Genomic DNA, 15589 nt, shown 5'->3' with positions numbered 1-15589 from the left:
AACCTGTTTTTAACATTGAAAAGAGTTCTTTTCCAAATAACACCCATTAATATCCCTCAGAACTAGGTTTTTTTAGGAGAACTCTGGGAGATGCTGGCCTCATGCCTGGCCATCACGGCACAGTTGCCAACTGCTCTCTGGCCCATTCTCTCATTTGACAGGGGTCTCCCTAGCAACCCCAGGAGGTCAGCAGGGATGCTCTTGCTACCTTGTGTTATAGACAAGGAAACGGATATTCAGCCAAGACTTGGCAAAAACCACCGAGAGAGTGACAGGCAGAGCTGGGCCGACCTCTCAGGTGCTCTTTTCCACCTGCATCGTACTGCCATCAGACGGACAGGTGCTTGCTGTCCTTCAGCTGAAGTTGAGGATGACATCGTGATCAAATGTGAAGGCAGGTAGCGTTTTCCCTGAGGTCTACAGGGGCTTGTTCTGTCCTGGCCCTTCCCAAGATGGTCAAGATATTGTTGGTGCTTCTTTCAGGCTACTCATGGTCCTCAGCTCACAGGTAAACTAAGTTATATGTAGCAACCTGACCCCAAAACTATTACCCTCCGATCTTCCAGATTCTCAATGTCACATCAACTAAAGCAGAAATCTTTCAGGAGAAAACAACCAAAACAACAGCCACAACAAAGCAAGCAGCAGTCAGATTAGGACATAGGAGCGTGTGAAAAACAAACAAAGAACCTACAGAAGTTATGAAAGGGCCAGAAGTTTCTTGCAGGAGAGCTCAGGTCAACCCCAGCCTTGAGTGTGTGGAAGGAAGTAATTGCCAGAGCAGCAGGGAGGAGTGCACAGCTTCCTTTCATTAGACCCATCCTGTCCCAGCTCCTGGGGGCAGAGTCTTGGGGCCTACCTGGGACAGGAGGGTTGGGCTCAAGCCAACACCTCCTTCCACTAATCTTTCTCTCAGGAAGTTAATGCAAGGATCTTTGTAGCCAGCAGGACCAGCCTCTCACACATTGGTGGAGTGTCTGGGTAGGTAAAGGCATATGTATCATTTGACCTACCAGTAGACAGTTTTCCAAGTGGTTATACCAATTCATACTTCCATCAGCAGCGTATGAGCATTCCAGTTGATCCATGTTAACTTGGCTTCACAGAAGATGAATGAGACACTTAGGAGCTTAATTAATGTGCCCACAGTCAGTAAAAGGTAGGCCTAGGACAGTGGTTGGCAAACTGCGGCTGTTGACTAATGAGTTTGCTGACCACTGCTAAACTAAATATTACCGTGTAGTTGGAAGCTGTGAGGATTAGGCAATTGTGGCATATTGTGTGCAAAGAGGTAAAGGGTAGTATATGACAGTGGTCGGCAAACTCATTAGTCAACAGAGCGGCAAACCGCAGCTCGCGAGCCGCAGTTTGCCGACCACTGGCCTAGGATGTAAACAAAAGACTGTCTGATTTCAGAGGCTTGTCACTGGCATGCACCCCTCCACATACACCCTGCTCTCTGCACAAAGGAGGCAAGTTCCAGGCCGATGGCCATCGTTGTTAATCTGTTACCTTTTTACCTCTCTCTTCCACCATCTCTCTGTGGAGAGGCTGTCAAAGAGGGGAGACCCAACCCAGCAGTCTCATGGGATGTTCCCAGGAAGGGGGCACTGGGGCACCTCGTCTGAAGTCTTCATGTTTACAGATGAGGAAACTGAGCCTTGAAAAACTGAGCATTTTCAAAGCACGTTCAGGTTTATGATTTCTGCATGGCACTTTGCGGCAGACTGTGAGAAAGGCTGTTTTACAGGAAAGCAGATGGAAACTGAGATAGACTCAAGCACAGAGCAGGTTTTGGTAGTTGTGGAGAGAATCATAATAAGCATCACTTATCAGACATTTTCCCTTGTGCCAGATGCTCATGACATTTTTCACACAAGAAGACCTCATACATCCTCCTATGAGCCTAAGCATTCAATAATCTCATTTGATGGAGGGGGAACCAAGACTTAGAAAGGCTAGTGATCTGCCCATGTCTCAAGCGGAGAGCTGGGATTTGAACTTGGCCTGTGTTGGACCATTGCATGAAATAGGAGCCCGGACTCAGAAGAGGTGGCCAAACTCTATCCTACAGACCTGTATTCACTTCAGGCTGGAGGCTCCTCTAGGTAAAATCAACTCTATGGGGTTTGGGGGCTGGGGGTGGAGGAGGGGGCAAACTGGGGAGAAGAGGACAGTGAGCAGTCAGAAGTGAAGAATGTAGGGGGCGCCAAAGAGAAGCTGCTGCCTCTAGTTTATCAGCCAGGTCATTTTGAGGAACAAAGGACTTGGTGTTCCGGTTTAAATCCTCCCACTTGCAGTCTTTATTTAAAAAAAAAAAAAGAAAAAAATTTAAAAAAAGGCTACTCACTGACCACAAGAACTCCACGCCCTGCATCTGCCTGTCCTTCCATTCCCAGCCCTCAATGGCTCCACAAGTTCTGGGAACACCTCATTGCTACCTCCCTCGCCCAACTCAACTCCACCCACCCTACCATATCCAATCCCCTTAAGACGGAGCTCCCCAGAGAGAAGTGCAGTCAAGTGACAAAAAAAAATCCCTCGAGTGAACTCAGCTCCAGGAAGTGGCCACCGGTGGGCATTGTGGCCATTCATGGACACCCAACTCGACAAAAAGAAGAATTTTTTTCCCTTTCTTATTCTGATCACCTGAGAACCCCCAGAGTCCTGTCTCCATCATTACACAGGAAGCTGAGGACTTCCTACTCTATCAGGATCTTGAACCTTGCAAACAGAGACTCTGAAAGCTCTAGAAACAAAGACTTCGTGGACAAAATCCCTTGACGCCAGAGTAAGTAGCACCTGTCTTCTGTCTTGTCAGTTTCTGTGTAGGGCACTCTTGGTTTGAATACATGTAGGTAGCCAGGCAGGACTGTGGTCCTGCTCACGTTGCAGGGGATCATTGCTTTATCTGTCTGTCTCCTCAAACGGAAAGTGGGGGGAGGGATTCTTCGAGGACCAGGCAGATGTCTGAGTAGCCAGTTGATGCACTTGTAAGGCAGTGAACCGTGTAGCCATACCGAGAGTGGGTAGATTTATAAGACTGGGTACTCATGCATAAAATCGGTTTTCATTTTTTGCTAAGTAAGGGAGGCTTTCTTGAATGATAGGTTGTTGGTTACTGACTTAAAAAGTCAGCCCTGCCGAAACCGGTTTGGCTCAATGGATAGAGCGTCGGCCTGCGGACTAAAAGGTCCCAGGTTCGATTCCGGTCAAGGGCATGTACCTTGGTTGCGGGCACATCCCCAGTAGGGGGTGTGCAAGAGGCAGCTGATCGATGTTTCTCTCTCATCGATGTTTCTAACTCTCTATCCCTCTCTCTTCCTCTCTGTAAAAAATCAATAAAATATATTTAAAAAAAAAAAAAAAAAAGTCAGCCCAGTATTAAGGGACAAGAGGCACTTTCTGTGGAAGGCTATTCAAGAGGAAATTACTTGCCAAGTTTCCCTGTGTAAATAAATGAAAGCCATACGTGTTGTATGAAGTCATTGTAACATGAGGGAGGTAGGAGTTAGAAAAGCCCCTGCAGGTGCAAGGACGCTCTGGTACTGAACCAACTTCTTAAGAAGACTAGAACCAGGGATCCTCAAAGTCAGACGGTGGGCTGAGTTTGAAGGAGGTAGGATTTCACTCCCCTGAAGGCAGGGAGTTGGCCAGATGACTTCTTGGGATGCATCTATTCTGTTTTACTAACAAAGAGGCAGCAGGATTTTGTTCCAAAGATGGAGGGGCACGGAGGCTGCTTGGAGGTATCTACTTCAACTGTTCCTCCGTATCTGGAGGGTCTCAGATTTCCAGAGTTAGAAGTTCCCAGAAGTTTGCAAAACCTGCCACCAGGCTGGGTGCCACTCATTGACTTGTTAGTCCCCGCTCTGACTGGCAAGACAGCTCTTAGGCTATTGAGACTGGGGCTGGGGGGTGGGGGAGGCATTGATGTGCTGCTAAATATTTCATAACGGGTTCTCCTGAAAAGAGCCCTGATTTCTAGTCGTGCCAATTTCCGCGTGTAAATATTCCCACTGTGGTTGATTTCAAGCTACCAAATGCTGAATGTGGAGTTGGGGGGACATGCCAACAGTTGGTTCTTATGAGCCAGGGTAAGCCAGCTGCACACCACCAGGCCCGATGTCTTCACCCTCGCAGACTGCCCTTTCTCTGCTCAGAGACTCTTCAATTCCCAGGTGGGAGGATAATGGCATTGAAACGTTCCAGGCTCCAGGGCCAGAACTGACCACTGTGTAATGACCTGGGGGCAGACTTTTGCAGCTAAAACTATAGCATAGCTGGCAGGTTGGATGGCAACAGGGTCCTTGGTTTCTCCTCTAAGTTCCCTCACTCCCCCCAGCCCATCTCCCTTTGGGAGTGAAAGGTTCGGAGTGGGTCGGATCGAACACCTATGACATGAAGCCATAATGTATCAACAGAGCTTTTATTTCAGACATCTGAGTGCAGGTGGGCTGAATCCAAAAAAAGGAGTCAGCCGCCACTGAAGGAGGGGAAGGCTTTTGTCAGCTATTGCTGGCTGCAGGCAGTTTCTGCTGGTGTAAGAGTCCGGTCCTTCTATCTCCCATCATCAAATGTCTCTGATTATCTAATCTATTCGGTGCTCAAGGCTGCAAGCTTTCTGCAAGATATCTGCTAAGCACAATAAGTTTCCTGTGCCCCGTTTTATTCTCTTTAACCCTTTCAGGGAGCAGTGTGTCCTGGAGTTACTCCATGGTGCCCAACAAGTTGGGAAAACAGGGACTGGAGTTGGAGGTCAGGGGTATGGAAATGACTCTGCTTAAATGGCATCTGACAATGCTGGCTCAATGTGCCTTCACCTTGGCCAAAATTCCCCCCAAAACTGGGCTCATGGGGTCAGTCTTACACTAGTTGTTCTTTGTGCTTCCGAAGTGCTTGTTGCTTCCCTGTAAACCCACTGGGCCCCGAAATGCTGACTGTCGAGCTGATCTGCCAGCACTGGCAGTGGCAGCAGAAATCCGAAGTTGTCAACACAGCTTTGTTAGTGACTGCCAGCCTAGGTTTCTCCAGAAAGAGGGCTAATTATTCAATCAAGGGGCAAGTCCAAAGGTGGAGGAGTAAGCCAGAGGAATGGATTTGGCAGGAAATAACAGCCCCCCAGCTGGGGTACCCAACACCCCCCATGTGCATTAATTTCCAATGGCCACTGCAGAAGTGTACATTAATAAGCAGGAAGCGTTCATTAAGCAGTGTAGAAGGAAGAGCACTAGAAACTCCAGATTGAAGATGGGGATTCTGATATTGCTAGGGTCACCAAAGGAGGAACGCATGAGGCCGAAAGTGGTAAAGAATTGTAAGTTTATTAGGTCATCTGGAAACCAGATGGGCTGAGCCCCCAAATGGCATCCCTGACCCAGGGACAGGGAGTCAGAGATTTTAAAAGACTCTAGATGTTTTTTTTCCGTGTGGAATTCTCTGGGTGGGTCCAGATCCTGGGCAAGTCCGGAGGGGAAAGTTACTGGTCTTAGCAAATAGAATGTGGTCTAAGTGAAAGGGAATGTCAGTTTTGAAATTATCTAAAGGTCCGTTTCGAAATGATCTAAAGGTCAGGAGTATCAATTCGATTATTTGATCAGGCCTAACATTCCAGCCTTTTCGTTTTATGGAATAGGGACAGAGGTCATTTCTTCCATAGTTATTTCCTGCTGAGAGGGGACATCGAGATCAAAAGGGGATGGACTTTGATTACAGTTGGCTAGAACACTGTATAGATGCCTCCTGGTTGGAGCGAGGGGTTGCAGCAGCATGATTTCCCCGAGAGACTGGTTGGCAAAGGCTCAAAGGTGGTCCTAAAGGAAAGATGAAAAATGGCGCAGAATACAGGGGTCAAAAACAATGATGCGGAATAGGAATGTTAATGGTCCTATGATGGGAAGTAGGCAGGTATACCAATTTATATTTTTTAGCCAGTTATCCAATGAGGTTGACTGACCTCTAATCTTTGTGGCCCTTTCTGTTAATTTTTGGATGGCATCCCTGACTAGGCCAGACTGATTGACATAAAAACAACATTCTTCTTCAAGAAAGAGGTGTAGTTAGGAGGTGTAGTCCTCTCTGATTTTGGAAGGTGACAGCCGCTAACGAATCTATCTGATCCTGGATTTGAACTAAACTTTTGGCAAGGTCATCTAGGCTTTCTTGTAGGTTCTGAGGCAGGAGTTCAAAATGTGATAGAACAGTGGTTAAGCTCCTATGCCAGTTCCAGCACCTGCTGAGATACCAAGGGTTATGAGGAGAGGGATTCTCTGGACTGCCCTTTTGTGTTGGATATGATAGGTTACGGGAACAGGTAAGACTAATTATTAGGGGCTACATCCTCCTTGGGTGAGAGAAAGACTGGAGTACAGGACCCCGTCCAGTTGCTCATCCCTGTTTTGAGGAGAACTCTGTCTCCTGTTAAGAAGGGATATAGAAAAAAAAAAATCTCTAGCACATGCCAAATAATTAATTATAGTCAGTGTTTGATTAGGATGCCCAAGGCTGAGGAAACCTGTTGAGTGACTTGGGAGGTAAAAGCTTGTCCTGAGGCAGCCACAGTGTCACTTGTCTGGTTTTGCTGCTTTTCTGGGCCTGGAGCTGAAATACAACTGAGGCCTAGATGTTATTTTTAGGAAGGAAAAGGTCAGGGGTCCAAACGGCCTGACTAGTGATAAGAAAGGGGAGGATAGGTTATCCTGGGGTCAAGGTTCTTGTTTTCCCAGTTTTTCCCAGAGCTTTCTGCCCTGGTGAGTCCATCATCCTTGCTCTGGGGGGGTCTCTCTAACATTTCCCTCCTCAAGGATTTTTTGGCACTGATTTTTTTCCCTTCAAAGGGACGATGAGGCATTTGTGATGGTGTCTAAGGGTGGTATTTCCTGAGTACAAAGAGGGCTTGTAACCTGGTGGAGATCAACTGTGTTGTACATTTTACTATTATTGGGGCCAAAGCTAGAATGACAAGAATTATGACAAATGGTCTGATGAAAGGAAAGAGACATTAGTTTGGAGCCAAATATTATAAAGTTAATATTTTTAGGTTCAGTATAGAGTTTTAAATATATATAAAAGATACCTGTTACCCCTGAGAATTTCCTGTTTGAACTCAGCTCTGAATCTTTGTAAGTTCCTTCCTAGAGCAGGCTGAATTTTCTAGGATATTATTTTAAAACATTATATGCCAGTGGTGTCATCGGGAGGCAGAAAACACATACATACAGACAGACAAACACATGTATACAGATAGACAAATACATGAAGACCATACACATGATTTAAATTATGAATTTTTCCTTTGCTTTTGATGACTTTTACGAATGTTAGGAAAGGGAAGAGAAAGCAGGAAGACGTGTTGAGGCTTTGAATGGCAGTGTCAAGGACTGTGAACGAGCAGTGGAAATAAAGTCTAGGCTCCAATCTAAGAGCTTAAGCAACAGGAGAGAGCCTGGATGGAGCTGCTTTAGCTTACTAGGGGTCCCTTCGGACATCAGGGATGATCAGGTCCTGACTCACTGGACAAACTCTTCTACAGCTTTCACAAACCTTTCTACAATTTTCACAAACCTTTTTTTCTCATTCAGAAATAACCAACATTGGAATAACTCCATTTCAATCCTTGTATTAAACTCATACAATTTTTCCAACTTAATTAGAATTCTTAACTCTTAGAAAAGCTAAGAGCAGGCAAATTTAAAACTTGTCTAGCAATCAATGTTTCAGTATTTTATGTTATTTTAAAATATTTAGATGTTGTTCATTTAACCCAACAATGCTCCAAAGCTTTTACGTTACCAAAATTTTTGGAAAATTACATATAGGCATAGGAGGCTGGAGAAAAGGTGGGGGGATAAGGGAGCAGGCCCCTCCAGCCTGTTCTAGGACTGCAGTTTCCAGGCCTCCAGCCACTTGGATTTAAAACTGCCACATTTTCCCTTAGCGACAACATGCTGAGGTTTGGGTGATAATGAGTTCAGCTTCTGGTAGTAGCAGGACCGTTAAGTAATCGTTTGCGGTTTTGCAGTAAAGAAAATTGTTCTTTAAGAAGGAGGAGGTGAGAAGGCACTGAGGTGAGTACAGTTTTCAGAGCATTAAAGGGGATAAGAATGCTGGCCTTGGGATCTAAAGGCTCAGTGAGAGGTCCCTTTGCCATCATAGAGGGGCTTTTTGAGAAGACTCAAGTTGGGAACTCAGAGGCAAAAGTGCCCAGTGAACCTGAGAAAGGAGAGTATTTCTTGTCCAGAGTAGGGGACAGTCATGGAGGAGATAAGGCATTTATGGTCTAAGGTAATGGCTTGGCTTTATAGGGTGAGAATGAAACCGAGGTAGGTGATTATGAGGGGATGCACAGTGGCCCCGGTTGGGCACTGAGGTAGGAAGAGAAAAGAGTGGATAAAGGGGGTGTCTAGTAAGATGATGTAAGATGGCTAATGGCTGTGAGACTAATCCATCAACCCCCATAATAGAGACTTAGGAGGGGATGAGGGTCCTGGTGAACTTGAGGAAGGCAGAATAAGTGGCCCCAGTGTCAATTAAAAAGGAGATCAGCTTACCTGCCACCATAATTGTTCCCCGAGACTCTGTCCTGCTGATGTAAGTCTGTGGGGCCTTGTCAGGGCCTGGGCAGCTTCAGTCTTCTGTGGCCTGCACACCGGGTCCAGAGGGTGGCCTTGCTGGACTGGCTGAGTTCTGACCTGGAGGGGCCAGACTACAGTCTGATTTCCAGTGGCCTTCCCTTCTGCACCTTGGGCAGGGCCCAGGAGGGGTCTCAGGTTTGGGCAGGAGTTGGCCCAGTGTCCTTCCTTGTTGCATTTGAAGTACGGGCCCGGAGGAGGCTTAGCCCCTGACTTACCCTTGTTGGAGGACCGGCACTTCGTTTGGGGTATGTGAGAGCGGTGGCTAGGAGCTGAAAGACCTCCTTCTGGGCCTCAGCCTTGGCCTGATCTCACCTTTGTTTTTGGATTTGGGTCTTATTGTCTCTATTATTAAAGACCTTAAAGGCCAGGTTAACCAGGTCTTTTTGAGAGGTTTGTGGGCCTGGGTCTATTTTTTTAAGTTTATGGTGTATGTTGGGGGCTGATTGGGCTATGACATGGGTGTTCAGAAGAAGGGGTCCCTCAGGGAAGGTGGGGTCCAAGATGGTAAATTTCTGTTAGGCCTCTGTGAGGCAGGAGAGGAAGAGAGCTGGGTTTTCGCCAGAGCCCTGAGTGATTTCATTAAGTTTGTCATAGTTGACCGCCTTATGGGCAGCCTTTTGAGTCTGGCAATGAGACAGGTGATTATATGGCTATGGATTCGGCGCCCTGGAGGATTAACCTGATAGTCCCATCTCAGGTCAGTTTGGGGACCATGCCAGAACCAACCGGGTTGGCTGTTGTGTCCTGTCTATGGAGAGCATGGGCATGGTCCTGAGCTGCTAGCCAAATGTGCTCCTTCTTCTCTGGGATGAGAGAGGAGGACAGGATGACTTAGATGTCGTGCCAAGTCAGTCATAGGACTGGGTTGGGTACTCAAATTCCTTAATAAAAATGGTCGGATTGGTGGAAAAATAACCTCATCTTTTTCCAATCTGGGAAAGGTCAGATGTAGAGAATGGGTTGTGTACCTGGACTATCCCCTTGGTTCCAGCTCCTCCCCTCAGGGGTAGAATGGGTGCAGGAATAGAAGTGGCTGTTGAGGAAGGCAGTCTTTGGTGACCCAAGAGCGAGGGTTAGGTGGGGAAAAGCTGTATTGAACTTGAGTTCTCAGGATTTGGGCTCTCAGGGGCCTGGAGAAAAGGTGGTTGCTGGTTAGGGGGGGGGTCTGGGTTTGGGGAATCTAAAGCAAGTGAGAGAGGCGCACCGAAGGGGTTGGGGGTCGGTGGTCTGCCATGTCAAAAGTAGATTCAGAATCAGAAGTGTTAGGGGTATGATGTTTTGTGTGAAGGAGAAGGATCTGATTAAGGGTAAAAAAAGGCCTGGACATAGGGAATCTCTTTTCCATTGCAGTGACAGCAATTATCTAAATCGCACCATGTGTTAAAATCAAAAGTGCCCTTTTCAGGCCCATTGAGACTCATTGTCTAGTTTATATTGTGGGCAAACAGTGTTACAAATGAAAATGAGGCTCTTGAGCCTGATCTCCTCCATGAGTCTAAGGCGGTCAAGATTTTTAAGGAGACAGCCAAGAGAGGTCGTTTTAAGGGGGTGTTCCCCACGATAAGGAGAATAAGTGTGGCCCATGAGAGAGGAAGGGTGAGTGACAGACCACAAGTCCATAGATGACTGTTTAGGGCAAACATCCCTACCACTGTACAAATCACCAGGAGAAACGAGGGGTGACACTCGGGGTGCCCCCAGTCTAGAAGGACCTGAAGCTGTACGGCCAATGAGTTCTGTCCTAGCACTAGGACTTTTGAGAAGAGAGACTTTTGAGAAGGCAGTGAGAGTGAGTGGACAGAAGACTCGAGATGAGGGAAATCATCACTCACCTAGGGAAGATTAGCCAGTGTAGGGTGGAGGGTCAGCAATGGGAAGGAGTGGTTCCCGATCTGGTGTCCTCCTTAGCTAGTTCGGAAGGAGGCCTAATGAGTCCTATGATCATGTCACTCCAGTAGAACTTGGAAGTAAGCCCAGGACAAGCTGCCGCTGCCTACCTCTCTCTGAGGAGCAAACTTGAGGTGACCGAAGCCGGGGCAATGGCTCCCATTTCTTGGGGAACCCTCCTGGCACCAAATGTTAGGGTCACTGAAGGAGGTATGCACAAGGCCTAAAGTGGTAAATAATTATAAATTTATTAGTTCATCTGGAAACCAGATGGGCTGAGCCCCCAAATGGCATCAGCACCTAGGGATGGGGAGTCAGAGATCTTAAAGGACTCTAGGTGGGCTATTTTTTGGCAGGGAATTTTCTGTGCAGGTCTGGATCCTGGGCAAGTCCAGAGGGGAAAGTTACTGGTCTTAGCAAATGGAATGTGGTCTAAGTGAATGGGAATGTCAGTTTTGAAATTATCTAAAGGTCAGTTTCCCAGGGAGGGGATATCGATTCAATTATTTGATCAAACCTAACAAATATAGGTGCCACCTACTTTATTGACTGGTGTTTAAGTCAAAGCAATTCAGATTGGCAACAACATATTGTAAATTTCAAAGCACAGTTCACATGGGAGGGGCTGTTGCGTTCATCATTGTCAGGCAGAATTTACTTTCTAGATTTACTACATAGAGATGGGGGATGGGGGTAGGAGGACTTGGGGGACATCAGCCAGAATAGGATTGTAGCCTGGGACACTTCTGGTGGCAACAGGCCTCAGGGAAGGAAGCCCCCTAATACTTACTAAGGTCCTGGCCCTTTTCTCATACTTTACCTTACAGTAGCCCTTCAAGGTAACTGTTACTTTCCCACACTACAGATAAGGAACTGAGGCTCAGAGAGGTAGATTAACTTCTTCAAGGTCACACAGCTGGTCGGTTACACCAAAGCCCATGCTCCCTTTGGGGAGGTGTCTTCAATAAGTGGTCAGAAAGAATTGAAAAGGAGGGTTAAAAAGCCGGGGTTGGGGAGTCCTGTAATAGCAATCTATCATTTTGTTTGTGTTTGTTTTTGCTTGTCTCAAGGCAACCTTGGGTAAAAATATTTAAAAGCTTAGAAAGCAGAATTTCAGCGTCCATCCGGTTGTTGTGTAACACCTCATGGCTTGAGGCTGTTCTGAGCTCTTCCTCCTCAGAAGCTCCTCTTCTCCACCCAGCCTGAGCTTTCCTCTGAATCCTTACAGCTCTCACAGAAGGCCTACAGTTACTGTAGACCTGCCTGTGCCCCATCAGGGCCGTGCAATGTGGGCCAGGCTGAGCTCACCTTCGTGTCCTTGATGCCTTCTATGAAGAGACGGGGTTGGCCTCCTAGAATTTCACTATGGCAGCACTACTGGGGTTTGGGTGCGATAATTTCTGCCCTGTAGCACATCCTTGGCCCTGCCTAACAAATGACAGGAGCATCCCTAGCCTTCGTGGCAACCAAAAAAAGATCTAAAGTCTACACATTTTCACATGCCCCCCCCACACCCTGTGTCACTCCAGCTGAGAAACTTTTTAGCCCCAAAAGCCATGAAGACCCATTGGTTAGTTTTTGATGCTCAGCCAGGACTGTTTTCCTTCCCATGTCCTTCTCTGGACTCCAAAGTGCAAGGTCATTGCTCTGTGATTAGAGGCAGTGGTTTCGGGGATGGGCACTGGGTTGGAGCTCCAGCTCTCATTCTCACCAGATATGTGCTCTAACCACTTGGAACTTCTGTGTCATCGCCTCTAACATGGGGAACAATAATGGTGCCCCTCCAGGCTTGTTTAACACCAGGTCCAATGCCAAGTCCATAGGCAACATGAGGGAAGCATTGGTGATGAAGAATGTGGGGAGGTCTCCCTTTGTCTGGGTTCTCCATCCATCGGACTTTTCCTTCACAATGCTCATCGCCAAAGTAATTGAATTCATGACATGTGCACTCAGTTGTTTACTGTCCCTGTCCCCTCCATTAATCTCTAGTTTCCATGAGGACCTGGGTCCCCCTTGCTCAGCGTTGGGTCCCAGGGCGTGGTGCACGGGAGGCACTCAGCAAACAGTTGTCAAGTGGATGAGGACATATAATCACTGCCTTGTCTTTGTTGTCCATAGACCACTGCCTTTGACAGCAAAGTAATACAGAAACCATCTTCCTGGACCCATGGGAGAAGCCAGCATGGAAAATTCAACCACCCCAACGGTCTATGATGTGACCACAGAATATGACTATCAGGACTCAACCCCATGCCAGAAAGGAGAGGTGAGGGCTTTAGGGTCTCAGCTGCTGCCCCCCTTGTACTCCCTGGTATTTGTCATTGGCCTGGTTGGCAACATCCTGGTGGTCCTGGTCCTCATGCAATATAAGAGGCTCAAGAGCATGACCAGCATCTACCTCCTCAACCTGGCCGTGTCTGACCTGCTCTTCCTCTTCACGCTGCCCTTCTGGGTTGACTACAATCTGAAGGATAACTGGAGGTTCAGCGAAGGCACGTGTAAGTTGCTGTCGGGGCTTTACTACATAGGCCTGTACAGTGAGATCTTTTTCATGATCCTGCTGACCATCGACAGGTACCTGGCCATTGTCCATGCCGTGTTCGCTCTGCGGGCCCGGACTGTCACCTTTGGTATCATCAACAGCCTCATCACCTGGGTCCTGGCCATCCTGGCTGCCATCCCGGGCTTTTACTTTTCTAAGATCCAGTGGGAGGTCACTCATTACACCTGCAGCCTTCATTTCCCTCACCAACACCTAAAACAGTGGCAACAGTTCCAGGCTCTGAAAATGAACATCTTGGGGCTGATTCTGCCCCTGGTGATCATGATCGTCTGCTACACAGGAATTATAAAGATTCTGCTCAGACGTCCCAATGAGAAGAAGGCCAGAGCCGTCCGCCTGATTTTTGTCATCATGATCCTCTTCTTTCTCTTTTGGACCCCCTACAACCTGACTGTGTTTATTTCTGCTTTTCAAAGTGACATTTTGGTTGATGAGTGTGAGCAGAGCAAACAGCTGGACCTGGCCATCCAGGTGACGGAGGTGATCGCCTACACGCACTGCTGCGTCAACCCCATCATCTATGTCTTTGTGGGCGAGAGGTTCCGCAAGTACCTGCGCCAGCTGTTCCACAGGCTCCTGGTCGTGCGCCTGGCCAAATGGCTCCCCTTCCTCCGCACCGAGAGGCTGGAGAGGACCAGCTCCATGTCCCCCTCCACCGCGGAGCAGGAGCTCTCCAATGGGTTCTGACTAAGACCACTGCAAGAGTGGCCTGGCAGGCCCGCTGGCGGGGAGGAGGCAGCTGGGCTGTCCCCGGCAGACCCGGACCATCGACACGGCGTGGAAAGACAGGCACTCTCTAGGGTTGAGGTGGTCTTAGACTAAATCACCTCTGGGGCTTGCGTCTTCTCCATGAACTTCTCCCTGGAAATGAATGAGTGAACGGGAGACCATTCCAGAAGACCAGACAAAGGGTGCCCGTGAAGGGCTTGGGCCCAAAAAAGGGTTTCAGATTTGTGAACATTCACATTGGTAAACAAAGCCACTGAGCATCCCCTCTCCTCTATCCCCACCACCAAGGAACTTGCAAATAGTGACTTCCCACCCGTGACTTGGCTCAGAGCCTGGAGCCAGTCAGGAGCCAGCAGCTGCCTCCCCTGCAACCCCCCACCCCACTGCAGGGTTTGGGCTCCTGGAAACCCTGAGAAACATAGAACTCGTGATGGAAGAACTTGAGTCCTAATGGGAAATAGGACTGGGAAACTGCTGTTGGCAGTGGAACTTCCCTTAAGGAGGATTTTTGTATCTACAAATAGCAAGCAGTTCAGGCAGTGGTCTCCACACAGACCATGTGGGTAATGTGTGTGCTTGTGGAAACAGCCATAGAAGGGAGGGGAGTCATTATTCCCATGACCATTCCTTTCTTCCTGAATATTTCTGGAATCTCCCTTCCCTGTCAGTCAGGTGCTGGGGCAGGAGATTCTGATGGCTTTACGGCAGAAATTACTAACAGGCTAAAGGAGACTGGCTTGCTTTTCTTCCTCTGGATCTCTGGCTCCCACCTTGCGCCCATCATTAGAAAAACGACCAGTGTGTGAGCTGATGGCGTTGAGGCTGGAAGACAGGAGACTGTCTACAGGCAGCATGAGGTGGGGACTCTGTCTTGATGTAGGAGCTTGAGAGGGACCTTAACTCAAACTTCTTTACCCTAAATGTCTCTAACACTTCACCACTCACCATGCTCTGTTCCCTTGTTCCTAAGATTTGTATTTCCTTAAAAACCATTTTCCAATAACAAAAATTGTTTCTAAAAATGCTTTCAAACACAAAGGGGAAAAAACTCGGACATCAAAATCACCCACAAATCCCACTGCCTAAAGGCAACCGCTGTACGTTTTTTGTATACTTTCTTTAGTTTGTTTTTTCTCTGGTGCATGTTTATGATTAAAACAAAGATGGACTTTGGTACTCACCCTTCTGCTCTTGTTGTTCTTAAGTAGTAGTGTGTTCGATTGCTCTTCCAGGTCAATAAATTATTTCAAAGCTTTGTTTTGGTGCCTGCACTGAATTCTATGGAACAGATACACTTGAACTTGCCTGTTTTCCTTTATTTTTGCTTCCACAAATCAATTCAATCCCACGCGGCAACTGAGGACCTGCTCCAGTTAAAGCAAACCTTGGGAAGCACAGGTACAGGATGGAGGTCTCCTCTCGAAGAGCCCTCTGCTCAGTGAGGTGGACAGACACAGGGACACCAACAGAGCCCAGGTGGGATGGGTGGGGTAGCCATGGAGCCCATGGTGCCAGGACAGCCAAGGGAAGGAAGGAATGCACCCTAAGGGACTGGGCACCCCACCTACAACACAGTGACACCACTGGGCTGGCCTCTCTCTTTAGACATGCTCTTACCAAGCCACCCTTCCATTCAGGTGGTGACCTACTATGTGTTTTCTTAAATGTTTTTATTGATTTCAGAGAGATGAAGGGAAAGGGAGCGAGGGATAGAAACATCAATGATGAGAGAGAATCATTGATAGGCTGCCTCCTGCATGCCTCACACTGGGAATTG

The 15589-nt window shown here is 47.7% G+C and overlaps 1 protein-coding gene across 1 annotated transcript; it reads left to right on the top strand.

Annotated features, from left to right (window-relative positions):
* The first annotated feature begins 2181 nt into the window (after window positions 1-2181).
* On the top strand, window positions 2182-15068 carry CCR1 (C-C motif chemokine receptor 1). Its single transcript, XM_008154260.3, has 2 exons — window positions 2182-2791; window positions 12639-15068. The coding sequence occupies exon 2, from the start codon at window positions 12688-12690 to the stop codon at window positions 13768-13770; it is 1083 nt and encodes a 360-aa protein (XP_008152482.3). The 5' UTR covers window positions 2182-2791; window positions 12639-12687; the 3' UTR covers window positions 13771-15068.
* The last annotated feature ends 521 nt before the right edge of the window (window positions 15069-15589 follow it).

The sequence above is a fragment of the Eptesicus fuscus genome, chromosome 18 (genome assembly GCF_027574615.1).
Source record: "Eptesicus fuscus isolate TK198812 chromosome 18, DD_ASM_mEF_20220401, whole genome shotgun sequence".
Taxonomy (NCBI): domain Eukaryota; kingdom Metazoa; phylum Chordata; class Mammalia; order Chiroptera; family Vespertilionidae; genus Eptesicus; species Eptesicus fuscus.
The sequence above is the reverse complement of the archived record's forward strand: the minus strand, read 5'-3'. Positions and strand labels throughout refer to the sequence as shown.